This window comes from Tiliqua scincoides, chromosome 7 (genome assembly GCF_035046505.1).
Source record: "Tiliqua scincoides isolate rTilSci1 chromosome 7, rTilSci1.hap2, whole genome shotgun sequence".
NCBI lineage: Eukaryota > Metazoa > Chordata > Lepidosauria > Squamata > Scincidae > Tiliqua > Tiliqua scincoides.
Window position 1 is genome coordinate 32,187,589 of NC_089827.1, and position 21,918 is coordinate 32,209,506.

The window sequence follows — 21,918 nt, forward strand, 5'->3', positions numbered from 1 at the left end:
ATGAGGAAAGGCTACAGCGTTTAGGCCTCTTCAGCCTAGAAAAGAGGCGCCTGAGGGGGGACATGATTGAGACATACAAAATTATGCAAGGGATGGACAGAGTGGATAGAGAGATGCTCTTTACACTCTCACATAACACCAGAACCAGGGGACATCCACTAAAATTGAGTGTTGGGAGAGTTAGAACAGACAAAAGAAAATATTTCTTTACTCAGTGTGTGGTTTGTCTTTGGACTCCTTGCCACAGGATGTGGTGATGGCGTCTGGCCTGGACGCCTTTAAAAGGGGATTGGACAAGTTTCTGGAGGAAAAATCCATTACGGGGTACAAGCCATGATGTATATGCGCAACCTCCTGATTTTAGAAATGGGCTATGTCAGAATGCCAGATGCAAGGGAGGGCACCAGGATGAGGTCTCTTGTTATCTGGTGTGCTCCCTGGGGCATTTGGTGGGCCACTGTGAGATAAAGGAAGCTGGACTAGATGGGGCTATGGCCTGATCCAGTGGGGCTGTTCTTTTGTTCTTATGTAGGCCCCAATCATACAATACGTATATATGTAGTTTGGTCCCGAGACCTTGGGGACTCTGTATGGAGCAGCTTTCTTTCACCCCGGGTCCTTATTCTTACATTTGTTTGATGTTACATCATTTGGCTATCAATGCTGTATTCCAGGGGTGGCCAAACTTGCTTAAAGTAAGAGCCACATACCTGTATATGATACACTTCAGATGCTTGAGAACCACAATATTTAAAAAGCATTTGAATTCTTAAATATATTTTCTCACAATGAACATTATGCTTTTGTTTTAATTCAGTGTATTCTCATACACGGGTTTAAAACATACTCATATTTAATACACAGTGTATTCTCAGTGTATTTACTGCAGTTTATATGCAGTAAATAGTTCAAGTCAAGTCAAGTCAACCTTTATTAGGCATAAACATTTGGTAGGTGAAGACTCTGTACGGAAACTGTAGAGAGAATATAAACCTAAGTAGTACACAAATATATGTATATGTACACACCTACGTGTACACACAGATACAAATGCACAATACATTTTACATACAAACATGTATTATTTAAAAAGCAAAACAATCAGTTACTCTGCAGATATTGCCAAAGATGTAATGTACTCAGTGATTACTTGCTACAGAAGGCTTGGCTCGATTCAAATTACTCAAATTTAGGAACTGTGCGACTGAGAGGCTTGTATGCTCTACATCTAGAAGGAATTGAATTATAGCTTTCTCAGAATGCCCTGTTTTAGCATGGAGCAAGGGAGAGAGAAATTGCTGTCTTAGTGCTTGACATCTGGGACAGTGCAACGTAATGTGTGTGGATGATTCTACTTCACCTAAATTGCAGCTACATAAACGATCTTCCCAGGAGGCGTTTCTAAATCTGCCATGTACGTCATTAGAGTGGGTCACGTTACAACGTGCCAAGGTAAAGGCCCTTCTCTCCGGGGGGGGGGGTGCACTAGGAGGGACAGATATTTTGGTTGTTGACCACTTGTAACTTTAAGATGAAAATTCAGAGGGGAACATTTTTTCTGTGCTGTGCTGAACGCAGTAAATAATTATAAAACTTGAAAATTTTATTTACCTTTTATATTTATTATGATGCAAAAATGAGCTCAGCCCCAACCTATTTCTGCAGGCCTCTATGTCAAAGAGCCACATGTGGCTCACAGGCCATGGATTGATCACCCCTGCTCTATTCTGTGCCCATTGCAAGCATATTTCCTCCCACACTCCACCCCCACTACCGCCTCCTCTGTATGTGATTCAAACCAAAGGGGTAAGCAAAACTACAAAGCAAAACTAAGATGAGCCTATCCAATGCTGAGCCATTATCAGAGGATGCCAGCACAGTCAGATGATGTTTGCACAACCCCTAACCTGTGCCCCCACATGTTACCAGACAAATATTTGCCCGAACAAAGTTAGCATTTCTAAAGAGTGCTCAGAATTCTGGAGGATCTCCTGTTGTTGTTTTCTTTCCTTGAATTTGGTTCGGCAGAGCTCAAAGAGCTGCCATCCAGCCTATGCACTCACTGTTCTCTGGAAGGGGAGAAAATGAAGTCTCTGACTTGTCTTTTGGTGCTTGTCTTTGCTTCAGAAATACAGAGTTTGGACTTCCTTGTTACAGGCATCTCTGAGGTAAGTGTCTATTTCCTTCAAGGGCTCAGACCTTTTGCACTTTTCACAGGCTACTAGCATAGTGGAACTAACATGTTTAGAAGCATTGAACCTCTGAATACCATTTGCAAGGAAGGGGGAAACAGCAGGGGAGGACTATGTCTTCATGTTCTGCTTATGAGAAGAGATGTTCTTAAACATTTTAGAGTTCGTTTTTTCCCAAGGAAAAAGTGCAGAAAGCGGTGTTATGTGTTTTTATTCGAAGGGTATATTTTTATAAATTATAATAGCTTTAAAAGTGTACTAGGTAGTTGAATGAGGGCCCAATCCTATCCAATTTTCCAGCACTGGTGCAACTGCAAGACAGCTCCAAGGTAAGGGTACAAATGTTCCCATACCTTGAGGAGGTCTCTGTGGCTGCCCCTGCAACACAGGAAGCAGTGCATACCCCATTGGCACAGCAGCACCAGCACTGGAAAATTGGATAAGATTGGGCCCTGAGGCAGCAATCCCATGCACACTTTCCTGAGAGTAAGGCATTGAAAACAATGGGACTTACTTCTGAGTAGACAAGCATAGGATTGGGCTCATAGTTGGTCAGCATAGTGTGTCAGCAGATGCAGCCACAGTCATTATATAGTCCATTAGCTGTTGGAAAATATTTATTTAATTGATTTATGTATTCATTTATTTCCAGATTTAGGTTGTTTTTTTTAAACAAAACTGAGAAGTGCAGAAAGTGGTATTATATGTTTTTATTTCATTATCACCGAAAAATCACATCTCTACTTATGAGCTTCCCAGAAACATCCACAGTTTCACACACGATGGCGGACTTGATGGCCTTTTGTATAATCCAGTAGCAGGGCTTCTCTGACTTTCTTATGAGGGCTGATAACCCTCAACCTTCAACTAAATGATGAATGGGTTGTCTTTTTCTCATTCTGTTCTTTTTAATATGGACACTCATAAACCAGCAAACGCTTCTCCTAGCAGGAACCCATTTTCATTGGCTTGGGCAAATTTAACTGGTTGGGCAAAGTCACCCTGAATTATTTATTTGCATGCTCTTTCCCAGGAAGCACAGAGATCATGTGATTCATACATGGTTTCCCTTCCCACTTATAACTTCTTAACAACCTTGTGAGGTAGGTTTGGCTCAGAGAGAGTGGCTGACCCATGATCACTCAGTCACTTCAGGGCTGAGTGGGGATTCGAACCCATGTCCATGTCTGACAGTCCAACTGCACTTTGTTCTCCTGACTATGTTGATTCTGGTGAGTTCCCGTAACCAAGAATTATGGATTCAGTTTGGAATTTCAGTTATGGTTCCTGTAACCGAAAGCTCACAAAGATGACCTTTCCCCTCCTAACAGTTAGTGGTAAGCATTGTGAGGTCTGGTGTAGTGTAGCAGTTAAGAAACTTTGCTGCCAGTCAGGATTGCTTCAAATCTGGCCGCCATGAATGATCACTCTGTGGCCTTTGGCAATGCTCACTCTGTGGCCTTGGCCTTCACTGCAATATGGGGTTCTGCAATATGGGGTTCTGCTCACTGACTTTACCAGGTTGCTGTAAGCATCACATCAAGATAAGATACTGTACACTCCCTCCCACGTCTCAGAAAGCTGCCTGCACCTCAGTTTAGGTTGGAGTGAAGTTCAAACTGTGTGAAGTTTAATCAGCTACATTCTTACTCCCCATGCCAGCCTTGTCACACTCTGGGAGCCACCCCTTGCCAGTGTGGCATGAAACCACATTACCAGCCTTCTTCTGATTGGCTTCCTTCAAGTGTGACTATTGCAGATCCCATCTGGATCATTTTGTAGTCAGGTCTGAATGGTTTGTCCACGCACACAACACTTCCTTTATATTGACTTTGATCCATCTAGCCCAGGACTGTTCACACTAACTGGCAATGACTTTTAAATGAAGTCTTTCCCAGCCCTTTCTGGAGACAGCCACACAGAGCACAGCTCCTGTAGCATTCTGACAGGCCCGGTCAGGCCACCCTGCAGGTTTGGAACCTGCAGATAATCAAATCTGTGAATACCAAATCTGTAGATAAAAAGGGCCAACTTGTATATTTATTAAACATTCACAAAGTTCAATAAAAGAAAACATTCACTGTCTGCGCACCTTCTCTGGCCAGTATTTTTATTCATTTCATGTCTTGAATATTAGTGAAAATAATGTTGTCATGGGGGTGCCAAAAATGTATGGACCCTGGGAGCGCAATGACCTTGTATGTTGCTGCCGCCACACAAAAAGTAATGGCTACAGAGGATCAGCCACAGAGACTTCTGAGGGCTCTGGGCCCTTTGCAGCTGCCCAGCTCTACTGACTCTGATGTCAACTTTGACATTGCCCTCCCCTGCCATGTATTTGTCCTTTCAGAGCCATCTGAGCCATCACCACATTTTGTGGCTGCAGAAGTTAATTGTACATCTGCATGAAAGAGGACTTTCTGATGCAGATGTTTCCCTCTGTAATTGGAACAACAACAAATGCACATTGATTGTACATCATGCACAGTAATCCCTGCAGTGGTCATGGGTTACATACCACATAGGTTTGTCATCTTTATGGTGCATGTGGCATGTTTCACTGCCTTTGAACTGCTTCCCTGTTTTTGTCTGTGCCTTTCCTTATAGGTTCCGGATGAATTACTTGACTTGGAGATGGATGGATTTGTTTCAGAATCCACTCTGAGAGATAGGAGATACCAGGTATGGTGGATTTTGATGTATAGTTTTTGGTACAACGTGGAAGGAGGACAAGTATCATGAGAGAGAAACATAATACCCAGAGTGGAAACTCTGAAAGGTGATCTGTACTTAGAGCTGTGGGTCGTTTGTGTGCCTGCATTGTATTTCTTCTATCTCAGTGTTTCTCAAACTGTGGGTCGGGACCCACCGTTGCGAGCCAATTTCAGGTGGGTCCCCATGCATTTCAATATTTTATTTTTAATATATTAAAGTTGATGCTACCATGGTCTGTGACTGCATTTGGGGAAGTGTTACAGACCTGTACCTTTAACAAACTACTATGTATATTCTTTTAACAATGACAGTCAATTGGACTTAGTCCTGGGTAAGTGTGGGTAGGATTGCAGCCTAGGATTGCTGAAAATCTTCCTGCTTGATGATGTCACTTCTGGTCATGACATCACTTCCGGTGGGTCCTGAGAGATTCTCATTCTAAAAAGTGGGTCCTTTTGCTAAATGTGTGAGAACCACTGTTCTATCTTGTTTTCCATCCATGGAAAACATCCAAGCAGCAACAGAAATGTTCCCAAGCAGTCTCTTTCAATTTCAGAATGCACTCATGTCTTCATGTTTTGTTTCTCATTCTGTATGAAGACATTTCCTCCTTTGTGGTAGTAGCAATGGGGTGGAAGTGGGCAATTTGGATGGTAATATGGAGGCAAAAAGCAGGGAAGGGCAAGTCAGGCGCAGCTTGAGTTGAGTTGAGTCACAAGTCTCCACCTCCCACGACTTGACTCAAAAACAAGTCACAACAGGCTGACTTTCTGAGTCACCCAGAGTGTTTTTGCAGCTTGAAAAGTCTTGAGTCTGGAAAAAAAACAGGGCTGCTGTGCGTGTCAGAGTTCTCTTTAAAAATTCTCCTGCTGTGCCCATCTGTAAACCAGGTGGGAGGGGGTGGGATGAACTGCAAGAGAGTGGGACAGAAGGAGCAAGAGGGAGGAGGGTCATGCGCAGCAGCTACAAGGCTTACCAGGATGACCCAATCCTTTGCAGCTGTACTCAGGAGTAGTCCCATTTGCACTGATCATTCAAAGACTTCCTCCTCCCAAGTAATAACAGAGCCCACCAGGTAGCTAGAGGGGGTGCAAAGCACTAAGTTTTGCAGAGAGCCTCACCGCAAGCATGCATGCAGCCCCCACCCCTTCGGAGCAGGGGTAGCAGATACTGCAGGACCACCCTCTGGTAGTCCATGGCAAAGCACCACAGCTGCCCTGCCTGCTTATACCCAAGGAGGCTCTCCTTACACCTGAGGGGAATCTCCTTACACCTGCTTTCTTTAGAGCAAGGAGAGCCTCCTTGGGTGTAAGCAGGCGGGACAGCTGTGGTGATTTGCCATGGACTACGATAGGGTGGTTCTGCAGCATCTGCTACCCCTGCTCTGAAGGGGTGGGGGCTGCTTGCACCCTGCAGTGAGGCTCTGTGTAACACGTAGTGCTTTGCACCCCCTCTAGCAACACTACTGGAGTGCACAGGAGCCAGCCATGTGGTTGGAAAACATGATCACTACAAACTTCCTCCTCCCTCTCCCTGGGCTTCTCCAGCCAATTCCAAGGCAAGAACCCCCTTGGGATCCTCCTTCTGCCCTCCCTCATCCAAAGAAAAAAATCATACTGCCCATCCTTTGTCCAGTGACCATTGGTTCCTTTAGAGACAGGTAAGAGAGCCCGTTCCCACCTCCTGCTTGATGCAAAAGCAAAACATTAACCCTTCCCTGCCTCCTAGATGGAACTTCCCTGCTGCTTGCCCGGTCTGAAAGATGGCTCCACAAGATCTTTCAAACCGCAAAAAAAAAAGGTTAGCAAGCACACCCAGACACAGACTCCAGTGCACATGTGTGGGGAATCAGTGCTGAGTCAAGTTGCCTCAGACTCAAGTCAATGCCTGCATCATCAGCGCAGGTGACTCAAGTCTCCACGAGTTAGTGCAAAACACTGATTTTAACAACTTGGATTCAAGTTACCTGACTCAAGTTCCCATCCCTAGCAAAAAGCATGACCCTCCTCTCCTCCCACCATACCCCAAGTCCAATCCAAATCTCTCCCTCTCACACACAGGCATGTGCTTTTTGAACAATTTAGCACACTGATCACAATATTCCAATCACAATATTGCCCCTTCTCATCTAGTGTGGCCCTCATGAAGTGCAACCTAGTTGTCTGAAGCCTGAGCCCCATTCTCATTTCTTGTATATTTCTTTTCCTAGAGAAGTACATCCAATGGTGACCATTCAAGTGACTTGGTGAGCTTTCCCAGTTATTTTTCCTCTTTCTCTTCTACCAAGGTGATGTTCTTTTTCCTCAGTTAAACATTACCTGGGAATCAATCCCACCGTTAGTTTAGCGGGTGTTTTTTCTGTTTTGTTTTCTGTTCCAGTACCAAGATATTAACCACCTGGGGTTTTGACAGAGAGTCCTTCTCTTGCACAATATTGCTGCAGAGTACTGAAATGGAAGTGGACAAGGGGTCTCAACCAGAGAACAAACACTGCTGCTAGTGTGTTAAAATATATCTAATGCAGAGCAACTCATGATTGCAGGTGATTTATCCATTTTGCTTGGGACTCCATATTGAGCAGCTCAAGGGCTCTGTCTGGCTCCCCTGGGTTTTCCAGTTGGATTTTCCAATTGCCATTATGCCATTCTCTCTCACCGCAGCTGAAACACGAAGAGCTCTTTGAACCCTTTCTCCTTAGGTGAACAGCACCTGAACCTTTGGCAAAGTCCACTCTATTATGCACCCTAGAAGGATGTGACTAGAAGCCTTTCATTGAACACCTCATTCTTAAATTTTGAAAACAATAATAAATGCCACTTTTCTAACACTGGCCAACTAAGGCAGCTTACATGATAGTATGAGCAACCGCTGAAAATACAACAATCTCCAAGTCCCATCAGCCAATGCCAGCCTGTTGGAAAGCTAGGGAAGAAATGTCAACCAGTCCCAACTACTTGTTGGAAAAGCCACACCTTGACCTAGTGAGCAAACAGGGGTCTTGTCTGACAGGCCTCTACCTATGTATTTCTAGAGCTTGGTCAACAGAGAATGCTTGCATTATCAACTTCTGGAGCCTCTTTCAGAAGTTTGAAACTGTGGACTATCAATGCCCAGAGGGGGGAGTGTGATCAAACTCCCTATCTCTGCTCCCAGCTTTTATAGAGTGATCTGAAGGACTGGACAGGACTGAACCTATGTACATATACCCTGCACACCTAAGTGCACTCTCTGTATGGAATGGTACTCTGCAAAAGATGGGGTTGATGTAATGGAAATGCACAAGATCCTATGAGTAGATAGGTTGTGGTGTCAACAGTGGCCCCTTTCTCTGGCAGATGTGGGAAGCATGGGGTTAAAACCAGGAGCTTAGATGAGTGAGTGTGCTGCACAGCTGCAGCCACCTGGAGTCGACAAGACCCTCAGGATTAAAAGCAGCACCTGGAGGAAGGAAAGGGTGTGGATGTAGAAGGAAGAAGCTTGGAGAAAAGAGAAGGCTAACTGACTGAGTGATGGACTGAATGGAGAAGACTGTGGAAGACTGCTGAAGATGCTGGTGACGAGTGTGTGGTTGCCACGCTGAAGAGCTGCTGAGAACCAAGCTGTTGCTGCGGTGGCCAGAGAAGCTGCTGGTGGAAGGAAGGAAGGAAGGAGGACCTCTCTAGCTTGAAGAGGCAAGCCACCCTGGTGGTGGGGCAGTATCCAGCAGTGCTTTCTACAGAATTAGGGCTATTTTGAGTAAAGAGGGGAACTAATTAACTTAAAATGGGCATAAGTTCCTTAAGCCAAGTTTGGAAAGGGAATTTGGCAAAACAGTAGCAAATTGTATTTACAAAATGTAGGTGCTTACAAGTTGTATGCACTAGTCTCTGTTCTGACCTTCAGACCAATACCTGGAAGTCCACTCCCCTCTTCCCACCCTGTGTTGATTATTCATTTTTCAAACATCTCAAAAATGCTACTGTGCTTACATATTTATATCTCGATAGATACAGTGAATCTAGGGAAAAAACATGATTGGTCAATTGTAGTGAGTATGACCAATTCAGATTTAACTAGAATTGTTTCTCTCTTGTCTAGTTTGGAGAAACAGAGTGTGGAGTGGCAAAATATGCTGAGAAATGGAGAGCTATATTTACAGGATCAGCAGTGCTCTTCCTTAGTTCTACTTCTTGAGTTAGGAAAGTAAGAGAGGAACAGGGTAGAAGTGAGTGGAGAGTGGTGGGCTAGCGTGTCATCGATTTCCTGTTCTGTTCCTTTTTAAATCCATGGGAGGAGTGGTGGAGGTGGGCAAATGGAGACAGGCACTTCCTGCTGCTGCCTGGTGACCACTCAGTCAGCCTTCTGGATGGGCCAGGCCTGTAATTTTATGAAAACAAATGCAGCTCATTGTAAGAATGTACACAGGCACTAAAGTTTTTCTTCCCAATTCTGTATGAAAACATTTTGGTTGAACAGAACCTTATTTCTGTAGCTAACTTACAAAGTTTTTGATGAACTTGTTTTCAACAATAAACTTAATCCTTCTCTGAAATATTAAGTACCTTAACTGCTGAAGACTTAGCATGAAAATAAGACACCAGAAATGGGGATGAGCAGGGAGGTCCACAAATGAGGGAGCTCTCCCAGAGTCTCCATATCTGATCACACTGAGAAGGAAGGGGGTTACCCTGTGTCTTCAGAGTGACAGTGAGTGAAACCAAATGCTGCTGGCCCTTCAGTGCTTGCTCAATTCAGGTTAATGGCCCATGTTAAAAATGGGTTGCACCTAGCATCTGTCAACTCTCAATGCTGGATCTAAATATTTAATAGTGGTAGTAACAGCGCATTCCTTGGCAACATTTCTGGGTACATATCTGGAATCATGCCGATTACCTCTCTGGATCCTGTCTCAATCTTTTTGGTCACTGCAGGTTACAGGTGATGACAACATAATGCTTCATAGCTACAAAGTGCAATCTATCATCACATCTCGTCTGGCCAACACAATGGTCCAGGCCAAAGTTGAAAACAGGGCCAGACATTCGCAGAACCTAGTCTTTGATGTTCAGATTCCCAAAGGGGCCTTCATTCACAACTTTACCATGTAAGTAAGAGCAGATCTCTTTCAACCTCTTGGAATGTGTCTGGGTGACTACTCAGAGCAATGCTTGTAAGGCGCAGCAAACCCCCCCCCCCTTCACCTCACAGTCACCTCACCTTTTCTGCTTGCATGCTACACATGTTATGACAGTGGTTCCCAATCTGTGCATCATGATGCACTGGGGTGTTGTGATGCACTTGCTAGGGTGATGCGGACTGCCCCCTGCCCCAGCAGGGAGACGGTGGTGTGAGCCTTCAAGCAGCAGCAGGAGGCTCAGTGCAGTGGGCAGATCTGTGTGCTGCAAAAAGCCCTCCTACTCATTCTGACCCTTTTACACTGTTTGGAGGCCTGGGCTTGACCTCAGAACCCAGAAGTGAATAGAAGCGAACAGAAGTGAAAAACTGTGTGACACGTTTTGGGTCATTGTCATTCACTTCCTGGTTCCAAGGATGTCCCAGCTCCAGGAAGTTTGGAAGCCGCTGTGTTATATGATAAGCTAGCAAGGAGGACCACCTTCTCCAGTCTCTCTAGTCTGCTGCCCCACATGCTTAGAGCAAATTAGAAGAGGCCTGTGTTAGTGGCATCCTAGAGCATCATTCTACACCTTTCATGCTCTGAAGATTCAAAGAGATTTCTTCCTATCAGCTCTCTATCTTCCTTTGGCTGCTGTGATGTAAATGTCCCCCTCCTGTTTCAATGTACTTAGCCATTGATTGAGATCCCTGATTCTTACTGGGTTTTTGTCTCACAGGAATGTCAACGGCATCACATTCACTAGTTCGGTGAAAGAAAAATCAGCAGCCAGAAGCCAGTATGCACAAGCCAGAGCTAGAGGGAAGGCTGCTGGAATACTGAGGTACAGAGACTATATAGCCATTTCCCACCTTCCTACTGCAATAGACTTCCTGTGAGATTAATGACCCAATCCTATCTGAGCCTTGGCTGCCAAAACTCACATTCTGGCAGCACAAGGCCCTATGCAGGGGCACAAAAGCTGGGCCACTGTTGTGCACTTCCAGGCGACTGCCACATATGGGCAGAAGTGTAGAGCACACAGCAGATGTTCCCAGAGGCTCCACTGCTCTCTGTAAGCTGATGGCAGGGATAGGAAGGGGAAGGATCAGGGGAGTTTCTGGGTGGGGGAGGGCAGAGGGCATGTTGGGGGAGGGAGGGTTGGATCCTGGCTGCACCAGTGTGTGCCAGGATCCTATCCCCACTTCTCAAAACCATCCCTCCCCTTTTTATTCCTCGAACTTATGCCAGCTATATAGCTGCTATAGGTCCAAAGAGACCACCAGGAGGCCTATGGAGAGATAAGGTTCCTTACCTCTCTCAGGTTTCCTGATTGCTCCCTATCATCACACTGCAAAAAGGCTCCACCTGGCACAGGCAGGGAAATAGCCCCAGAGCCATGGAAGAGGTTCCCCTTGCAGTAAGGAACAGTAAGACTCCTGGAGCGCTGAGCCATCAAGGGGGTGGGGGGAACCTCTGTAGCCAGAACACATGCAGCAAGGTGGAGCACTCACACAGGGGCAGGTGCTGTGGTAACAGAGGGGATTGCTTTAAAAAACCCAGGGAGTGTTTGCTGAATTCCCCCCCCCCCTTCAGACTGAGATTGTGCAGGCTCTCCGTGCTTCGGCCTACACAAACAAAACAACCCAGCAAGCAAGTCTTCCCAGCAAGCCAAAGCAGGAGATTTAGGCTGCAATCCGATCCATACTTTCCTGGGAGTAAGCCCCATTGACTAGAATGGGACTTACTTCTGAGTAGGTAGGCATAGGACTGAGCTCTCAGGCTACAATCCTCTCTACACTTTCCTATGAGTAAACCCCATTGACTACAATGGGGCTTACTTCTGAGTAGAAATGCATAGGACTGAACTCTTAAAAGCTCAGCATCCCACCTGTGAAAGAAGCAGGGACAGCTGGCAACAGGGAGGGCTGAGTGGGAGGTGAATGAGAACTGCTGCCTTAATTTCCTTCCCTTCCCAAGTGTCAGGCTGTAGCGTATTTGTGTAACTCTATGCAATTTAGCACAATGCCTTTTTTCCTAATCCCTTCAGGTCAGGGAACAGAACATAAAAAGGCTCTACCTGTACTGTGCATCCAGTTGGGGCGGCTGCATTGTCACCAATGGTGGGGGGGGGGGTTAGGATTATTCTATAGGTTTTACTTTGGTGATATATTAAAATGGTTTTTGCATACTTTATTCAGGAGCAATGCCCTTGACATGGAAAACTTCAAAGCTGAACTCAATGTGCCTGGGGGAACCAAAGTCCAATTTGAAATCCATTACCAAGAGCTGATCCGTAGGAAATTATCGTCTTATGAGCATCTTATCCCTCTGCAGCCGGGCAGGTTGGCCAAGCACCTAGAGGTAACTCAGTGGCTTGAGGTTTTGCTGATGAATCTGTGAAACTGCCTTCTATTCAGGCTTTGATGCATCAAGCTCAGTGTTCTCTTTGCTGTGTGAGTAGTATCTCTCCAGGGGCTCTACTACCTACCAGCTCCAGGAACTCAAACTGGAATCTTCTTCACACAAAGCTGATTGTAGCTCTACCACTGAGCTACAATCCTACATAATTTCCTCCAAGGAATTCAAATGCTGGTTACACGCTAGATGAGAATCCACAGTCCTTCAGGATATACTTGATATTCAGCATTAGCACTGGGCATCCCATGATTTTTCAGTAATGGCCACTGTTGGCGTGCATAACTGATATGGAAGTAATGCATACCCCCTTGAAAACCCCCTTCAGGAACATCTCTTGGCCATGTGAATCACTCATGAGCACATGAAGCAGTCTTATACTGACCAAGTTGTCAATCTGTCAGCCTGTCAATCTGATCAGTAAGCTTGGATTGACAATGGCTTTCCAAGGTCTCCAGGGCAGGTCTTTCCCAGCCTTGCTACCTGCAGTCAGTTTAACTGGAGCCCTTCTGCATACAACACATGGTCTCTACTACTGAATTATGGCTCCCCAATCAATTCAGGATCCTTCTAGCTTGTTGGAGAGATACTTCAGAAATAGTTTGCCTAGAGCTATCTTCATTCATCAATTCTTCTGATTACTAATCCTCTTTCCTTCTGTCCACTGCACTGTCTGTAGGTGGATGTTCGCATCATTGAGCCTCAGGGGCTTCATTTTGTTCATGTTCCAAATGCACTTGGAGACCAGTTCGAAGACGTTGCTACCATGACCAAAGGAGAAAAAAAGGTAAGGATGGAAAGATGATTGGTTCTTGTCTGAGTTTAGATTTGCAGTCTCTAGTTTGTGAGTTCATGATGAGGTGGATGAGAGGTTGCCTTGAAGACCCTGTGTAATCCACATGCTTCCTCGCTGCATATTTCCTGAACATGGGACAAATAGCAGCTGGGGGTTTATTTTAGTTTAGAAAATGATGCAGGGAGAGATAGAAATTTCCTTTAGCCATGATCCTGATACAATTAGTTTTTCCACATTATTATTAATTAATTACTACATAATTAACTAATTAATACATGACTCCTATTTTTATAGCAGCAAAACTGCCAGAGATTCATGGTCACAGGACATGATGCCCAAAAGATCGAACGTTATCCTTGTGCATAAAATAAAGTTTTTTTTGTCCTTGTGCATAAAAAGATAAATTTTTTCTTCTGAGCTCTGGCAAGAATTTCACAAATATTTGTTTGCAATCAATGAATGAGGCAGGGATGGAAGAGAGAAGCCTGAATTTGATACATGAGCAAAGATGATGGGATATGAGAGAGAGGTAGATGGAGGGTCAGGCGAGGTGAGATTAGTGTAGTTGCAGAAGATTTTTCTCAAAAGTGCTTTTTGAGCATGGAGGAAAGAGATGTCAAATCTGCAGAGAATGCCTGGCCATTCTCACAAGGACTGCTTTTTTCAGTTATGAGAGAGGGACACAACACACACACACACACACACACACACACACACACACACACACACACACACACACACACACACACAGAGGTTGTAATGGGGGAGTGGTTCAGCAAGGTCCTAAGGCCTGGTCTTGGATGCATTTAAGGCCACTGAACCTACTCTTAAATAAGCTAAGCTGGATTATGTAGATTCTGCCATAAGTGAGAAAATATTATTGATTGTGAAAGTTGACTTTTTTGGGTATCTGGTTTTCACAGTTGAAACTACCTGTCAGTATATCTTTGAGTCTGGAATGTATCACTTGCCATTTTTGTTCAGCAGACATTGGGCACAGGAAGTGACCTCAGACAAGATCAAGCCATTGGTCCCATTGTTGTGTCAACACAGACTTGTATCGGCCCTCCAGTGTTGGCGTTATGGGTCTTTCACAGTCCCACCCAAAGATGCCAGGACTTGGATCAGGGCCTCCTGCATGCAGAGCAGGTGCTGTTCCAGGGAGCTATAACTGTAGGAGAGAATGGAAGAGAGCCATGTTTAAATTGCCTTGCAAGCACAGGCTTTGTGTTCGAATGACTGCTGTAGTAAATGCAGAAAGTGATTGAAGTACTGCTGGTGAAACTGCCTCACTTCTGTCGTCCTATTTTCTTCTCCCTGCAAGGCTCATGTATCCTTCAAGCCCACAGTGGCCCAGCAACAGAAGTGCCCCACTTGCTCCTCTACGGCTGTCGATGGCAATTTCGTGGTGACATATGATGTGAACAGAGAGAGCAAAGCTGGTGAACTAGAGGTACAATGACTGCACTAAGGCAATGAGAAGGAAGATGAAGGAAGTGGCACTGCCAGTTGGGATAGTTGGTTGTCAGTCCAAGAGGGTCAGAAGCAGGGGCATGGTCCCAAATAGGATGGGCACACATTTCAGTGATACTCATGTAGCTGGTACACAGTGCTGAGTATTTGAAACCCATTCTGGAGAAATTCAGATCTGGCAGTTGTGGTGCCAGGTTGCTGGGGGCAGTAGGGCAAAGCTCTGCAGCAGGGGGCTCATAGCACCCCTGCCCCACTCTCTAATGACACATTGGGTGTTTCCATGAACGTCAGAACTGGAGATTCAGGGATTCCGCCTGGCCAGGTGGGCTCTCTGATGGACATAGACCTCTGTCAGTGATCAACTTGACAACACTTGTGGTATCTAGGAATTGTAATGGGTCATACTTGCACAGCAACAGACAAGTTCAACAATGAAGCCTCAGCACCCTCTGCACTGTCACTGAATCAGAAACTGGTTTCGTATGCTGTCTCTGTTATTGCTAGTGAGCGCATTACTGCACATCCTGGCCCTCACTGGTGCAGCTGTTCTTTCTGCCTTGTTTTTCCCCTAACAAGAGATGAGGTGGAGAAAGGCAGATGTCCTATTGGTGGTGACAGTAGTGGGATACCACTCTCATCTTCACTTTCTTCTAACATGGGTTTCATGAGCCTTGAGGGTCAAACTCGGCCAATCTCAAAGAATGGCATCATTTCCTGAGGAACATAAAAAAGTTGTGCAGTGTTTTGAATGGAACCTTTTCCAGAAAATTGTGTGAATGTCCTATTTTATTTTGCAGATTTTCAATGGTTATTTTATCCATTACTTTGCTCCTGAAAATCTGGATCCTCTCCCAAAAAACATCCTGTTTGTTATTGATGTCAGTGGCTCTATGTGGGGATTGAAAATGAAGCAGGTAACCTGAATCAGCAAAATGACCTATAGAAACCTGCCCTTTAGGAGGCAGTTTTGTTTTGGTTTCAAACAAGAGATTACCCTTGAAAGGGGGAGGATGGGCAGGAAACAGGGCAGGAAACATCACAACTTCTCCATTCATTGAGGATGGTCTGTCCTATGATCTCCACTTTTAGAGGCAGTATGTGTTTTTGGACATCAGTTGTCTGATCTAAGGTCATGGGATTGTTGGGAGCAAATTATGCTTCTCCTGAAGCTATAATTTGCTGTGGAAAATTTTTATAAGTTACCCCATAACATTTCCCTTTGGTGACTAATAGGTCAGGGCCAGCCCACCCATGAAGCCATACGGGGAAGTTGCCTCAAGCACAGGTTGACCAGGTGTCCTCTTTTTCCAGGACATGTCCTCTTTTTTAGCCTCATGTTCTGGAAAAGAACAAATGTCCTCTTTTTCCCTGTGAGCAGGCAGCACAGAGCATTCTTGGAATGAATAAATTATATGTAATATAGTTTTGAATTTAGTAATATAGTGTTTAAATTAACAGCATGAAATCAATATGAGTGTTTTTATTTTTTATTTTGTCATGTCCTACATCTTCCTTGGATGTCCTACATCCTTGATGTGTACCTTGTCCTCTTTTTGTGGTTATGACATCTGGTCACCTGTTCAAGTAGCACATTGGAGGGGCATCCCATCTCTTTCTACTGCTCCTTGTTTTCCCATTCACTAAGTTCAAAAGAGAAGAGGGGAACAGAGTAGAAAGAGAGAGAGTGGAGGAAGAAAAGTGGTGGGCTAGAGCATTCTCCTTTTGAACCTGGGAGTGGGAAGAGAAGTGGTGGAAGTGCATTGTTGGAAAAGGAGATTGGGCAGGCCCTGGCTTGGGAGGGCAGATTGGATAGCAGCTGTAGCAAAGGGGGAGGGAAGTATTAGACTGCCAGACTGCCCCTCCCCTTGTTCTGTGGCCCTGATCCATATTGTCTCTGCTGCAGCTTTTCTCTGAAACCAAAAAAGACACTGTGTGTTCTAACGAACCCTCACATCATGTTTGACCTTTAATACAGGGTGACCAGATGTCATAACCATAAGAGCAGCCCCATTGGATCAGGCCTTAGGCCCATCTAGTCCAGTTTCCTATATCTCACAGTGGCTCACCAAATGCCCCAGGGAGCACACAAGACAACAAGAGACCTCATCCTGGTGCCCTCCCTTGCACCTGGCATTCTGACATAACCCATTTCTAAAATCAGGAGGTTGCACATGCCTTGTAACCTGTGATGGTTTTTTCCTCCAGAAATTTGTCCAATCCCCTTTTAAAGGCATCTAGGCCAGATGCCATTACCACATCCTGTGGTAAGGAGTTCCACAGACCAACCACACATTGAGTAAAGGAATATTTTCTTTTGTCTGTCCTAATTCTCCCAACACTCAATTTTAGTGGATGTCCCCTGGTTCTGGTGTTATGCGAAAGGGAAAAGAGCACCTCTCTATCCACTCTGTCCTTTCCATGCATAATTTTTTATGTCTCAGTCATGTCCCCCCCCCCCCCCAGAACATAAGAACATAAGAACAGCCCCACTGGATCAGGCCAAGGGCCCATCTAGTCCAGCTTCCTGTATCTCACAGCGGCCCACCAAATGCCCCAGGGAGCACACCAGATACAAGAGACCTCATCCTGGTGCCCTCCCCTACATCTGGCATTCTGACTTAACCCATTCCTAAAATCAGGAGGTTGCGCATATACATCATGGCTTGTAACCCATAATGGATTTTTCCTCCAGAAACTTGTCCAATCCCCTTTTAAAGGCGTCTAGGCTAGACGCCAGCACCACATCCTGTGGCAAGGAGTTCCACAGACCGACCACACACTGAGTAAAGAAATATTTTCTTTTGTCTGTCCTAACCCGCCCAACACTCAATTTTAGTGGATGTCCCCTGGTTCTGGTATTATGTGAGAGTGTAAAGAGCATCTCCCTATCCACTCTGTCCATTCCCTGCATAATTTTGTCTCAATCATGTCCCCCCTCAAGCGTCTCTTTTCTAGGCTGAAGAGGCTTTTTTTCCCTCAGGTGCTTTTTTTCCAGACTTAAGAGCCCCAACGCTGTTGCCTTTCCTGAAGGTGCCCCCACCCAGTAATCATTTTAGTTGTTCTTTTTAGCACCTTTTCAATTTCCACTATGTCCTTTTTGAGATGTGGCACCCAGAACTGGACGCAATACTCCAGGTGTGGCCTTACCATCGGTTTGTACAATGGCATTATAATATTAGCTGCTTTATTCTCAGTACGTTTTCTAATTCCAAGCATTGAATTGGCCTTTTTAACCATTGCTGCACATTGGGTCAACACTTTCATCCAGCTGTCCACCCCCACCCCTGATCGCTCTCCTGGTCCGTCACAGACAGCTCAGAACCCATTAGCCTATATGTAAAGTTTTGATTCTTAGCCCCAATGTGCTTTATACTTACTTACATTGAAATGCATCTGCCATTTTGCTGCCCATTCTCCCAGTTTGGAGAGATCCTTCTGGAGCTCCTCACAATCACTTCTGGTCTTCACCACTCAGAAAAGTTTGGTGGTGTCTGCAAACTCAGCCACCTCACTGCTCAACCCTGTCTCCAGGTCATTTATGAATAGGTTGAAGACCACCTGTCCCAGGACAGATCCTTGGGGCACACTGCTTTTCACCTCTCTCCATTGTGAAAATTGCCCATTGACACCTACTCTCTACTTCCTGGTCCTCAACCAGTTCCCAGTCCATGAGAGGACCTGCCCTCTAATTCCCTGACTGTGGAATTTTCTCAGCAGCCTTTGGTGAGGGACCGTGTCGAACGCCTTCTGAAAGTCCAGATATATAATATCCATGGTTCTCCCACATCCACATGCCCATTGACCCATTCGAAGAATTCTAAAAGGTTTGTGAGGCAAGACTTACCCTTACATAAGCCATGCTGGTTCTCCCTCAGCAAGGCTTGTTCAACTATGGGCACAATCCTAACCCCTTATGTCAGTGCTTTCCAGCACTGACATAAGGGCAATGCAGTTCTGAGGTAAGGGAACAAACATCCCCTTACCTTGAGGAGGCCTCAGTGAGTGACACCCAACTGCAGGTTGCAGCACATGCCCCACTGGCACCGCTATGCCAGTGCTGGAAAGCACTGACATAAGGGGTTAGGATTGCACCCTATGTGTGTTAGGATTCTATCTTTGAGGCATGCCAGTATCTTAACCTGGAACAGATGTTAGGCTGACTAGCCTATAGTTTCCCAGGTCCCCTCTCCTTCCCTTTTGAAAGATTGGTGTGAAATTCACTATCCTCCAATCCTCTGGTACTGTGGCAGTTTTAAGGAACAAGTTGCATATTTTAGTCAAGAGATCAGCAGCTTCATTTTTCAGTTCCTTATTGATCTTTAATTTGTCTATTAGGTCTGAAGCATCTTCTTGTTTAACCTCTATCTGACTTAATTCCTTGGTCAGGAGGGGCCATTTGGGTAGCGGTATCTGCTTGAGGTCTTCTGCCATGAAGACAGATGCACATTTAATTTCTCTGCCATCTCCAAGTCTTCTTTTATCTCACCTTTCTCTCCCTTACCATCCAGAGGGCCAACCGCTTCTCTGGCGGGTTTCCTGCTTTTAATATATTTGAAGAAGCTTTTATTATTCCCCTTAATGTTGCTGACCATGTGTTCCTCATAGTCTCTCTTGGCCTCCCATATCATTCTTTTGCCACAGTTTATGCTCCTTTTTATTCTCCTCTGCAAAAGAGGACAAGGCACCCCAAAATGCAGGACATCTAAGAAAAATGTAGGACATGAAAAATAAGCTAAAAGCACTTATATATTGATTTCATGTGGTTAATTTAAACACTATATTATTAAATTTAAAACGATATTGCATATGATTTATTACATAGAATTCAATAATTACGAGGAGGCTATGTGCTGCCTGCAGAGACCCACTCACAGGGAAAAGGAGATTTAAGTTTCAGGACATGAGTCTGAAAAAGAGGACGTGTCCTGGAAAAAGAGGACATCTGGTCATCCTGCCCTAATAAGAAAAGATGATTTATAAATCTGTGCCTTTAAGAATTGTGTAGAACAAGGGAATATTGGCATACAGGGATGAGAGAAGCTGAGCCAGCTGACATTCTAACTTGTATCGTCTTCTGCAATGGAATGAAGTGGACATAATCAACAGCAACTTAGCATTACCTATGTGGAAAGACCACAGTTCAGTCGCAGAACTCATTTTGTATGCAGAAGGTTCATACACGCACGCACGCACACCCATCTAAAACCCTGGACAGTGCCAGTCTGTGTGCAGACAGTACTGAGCTAAATGGATTTTACTTTTCTATGACTGCCCTTGGGAATCCTGGTTTGCAACATTAACAGTTGATATTTACCACTGAGTACAACCCATGTAAGTCCCCTGTTCTTTGTTCTGTATTAGCTCTTTAAAGTGTTGCTCTGTGCTAAATATTCTGTGATTAAAAATAAGTTAATGAAAAGTGCCATAATCCCAACTGCTCATTTTCCAGACAGTTGAAGCCATGCAGACTATCTTGGGAGATCTCCGCTTTGATGACCAGTTTTCAATTCTTGACTTCAACCACAACGTCCGGTGCTGGAGAGATAGTTTAGTGCAAGCCTCCCCATCACAGACAGAGGCTGCCAAAAAGTACATAGAGGGAATCCATCCCAATGGAGGTGTGTGAGGATAATGCAAAAAATAAGCACATAAGTCATGGGATAGGATGGCCCACAGAGCCACAGGCACACCAGGACTTCCTGTGCTAAAAGAATGCTCCTTATATTGAGTTTGAACTTATGTAATTGTCATGGTTTCCCGGAAAGGATCTTGGAGTTGGTGTTTGGTGGCTGAGAATTCTGTTAATGATTATTAGACCCACTTACCAAACTACTATTCCTTGGGGCGGGTGAATATCTGTAAACCGGTCTGATGTGGCTACACATATAGAGCATCTGCAAACGTGTTATGTCTCAATCCAGACATATGAAAGTTGACTCTGTAAGTGCTCAGAGGCACTCTCTTCTTCCTTGTTATTTCACATATTCCAGAGATGTCCTGGTGAAGCTAATCTTAGGTTAACTCCTACAAGCCTGTTCCCTGATATTTATCTATCCATTCCTCTGAAACCCAGGGCAGTTCACAACAAAAATTAAATACCAAAGCAACACCATCAATAAATGATTAATACCAAACCTAATTAATACAACTTCGAAACATACTTTTTTTTCTTCTTTTTAATAGGAACAAATATAAATGATGCTCTTCTTCGAGCGATCTTCATTTTAAATGAAGCCAAGAACCTGAAAATGTTGGATCCAAACTCTGTATCCATGATTGTGCTGGTGTCTGATGGAGATCCCACAGTTGGTGAGACTCTTGTGTTTAAGGCTTTCATGTTGCCCCACAATCCCAAAGGGAGAAAATAGCTTTGCATGAAACTAGCAAGATATAGCAACTTTTTAAAATCCATTGTTGGTGGACATGCTGAGTGACAATTTATTGGAAGCAAATTGTGAGACTGGTTAATTAGATTTTGGGCACAATCCTACCCTGTGCTGGAATAGGCAAGCCAAGAGGCTTGCGCTGTATCCAGCACAGGATAGAGGCTCAAGGCGGCTTAGCCAGAGGCAAGCGGAAACATTTCCCCTTAACTCTGGGTAAGGCCCGCTGGCCCCTATGGGTCTCCTCAGACTTAAAAAGGGGATTGGACGAGTTTCTGGAGGAAAAATCCATTATGGGGTACAAGCCATGATGTGTATGCGCAACCTCCTGATTTTAGGAATGGGTTAAGTCAGAATGCCAGATGTAGGGGAGAGCACCAGGATGAGGTCTCTTGTTATCTGGTGTGCTCCCTGGGGCATTTGGTGGGCCGCTGTGAGATACAGGAAGCTGGACTAGATGGGCCTATGGCCTGATCCAGTGGGGCTGTTCTTATGTTCTTATGTTCTTATGACTTGCTTCTTTTGGTTTTTGCTCAGACTGATTGATAAACTTTATGGTATTCGCTCTAAGGAATGTAACTGTCCTTTCCCTTTCCGTTCCCATCAGGAGAACTTAAACTGCCTACAATTCAGAAGAACGTGAAGAAGAATCTCCGGGATGACATCTCTTTATTCTGCCTTGGTATTGGTTTTGATGTGGACTATGATTTCCTGAAGAGGCTGGCGCATGAAAACCATGGAATGGCACATAGAATTTTTGGAAACCAGGACACCTCCTCTCAAATGAAGGTGAATTTCCACCCCTGTCCCCCGCTACGGGGGTACAGGGGGTGTGGGCCGCACTGGGTG

The 21,918-nt window shown here is 44.8% G+C and overlaps 1 protein-coding gene across 1 annotated transcript in view; it reads left to right on the plus strand.

The window, feature by feature from the left end:
• The first annotated feature begins 2,084 nt into the window (after positions 1 to 2,084).
• The window catches only part of ITIH2 (inter-alpha-trypsin inhibitor heavy chain 2), a 43,716-nt gene continuing 23,882 nt past the window's right edge, over positions 2,085 to 21,918 (plus strand). The window contains exons 1-12 of the mRNA XM_066633739.1: positions 2,085 to 2,168; positions 4,800 to 4,874; positions 7,117 to 7,152; positions 9,818 to 9,990; positions 10,739 to 10,843; positions 12,201 to 12,363; positions 13,097 to 13,204; positions 14,538 to 14,666; positions 15,484 to 15,600; positions 20,136 to 20,304; positions 20,870 to 20,995; positions 21,677 to 21,858. Coding sequence (XP_066489836.1) covers positions 2,085 to 2,168; positions 4,800 to 4,874; positions 7,117 to 7,152; positions 9,818 to 9,990; positions 10,739 to 10,843; positions 12,201 to 12,363; positions 13,097 to 13,204; positions 14,538 to 14,666; positions 15,484 to 15,600; positions 20,136 to 20,304; positions 20,870 to 20,995; positions 21,677 to 21,858 — 1,467 coding nt within the window. The remainder of the gene's footprint in view (positions 2,169 to 4,799; positions 4,875 to 7,116; positions 7,153 to 9,817; positions 9,991 to 10,738; positions 10,844 to 12,200; positions 12,364 to 13,096; positions 13,205 to 14,537; positions 14,667 to 15,483; positions 15,601 to 20,135; positions 20,305 to 20,869; positions 20,996 to 21,676; positions 21,859 to 21,918) is intronic.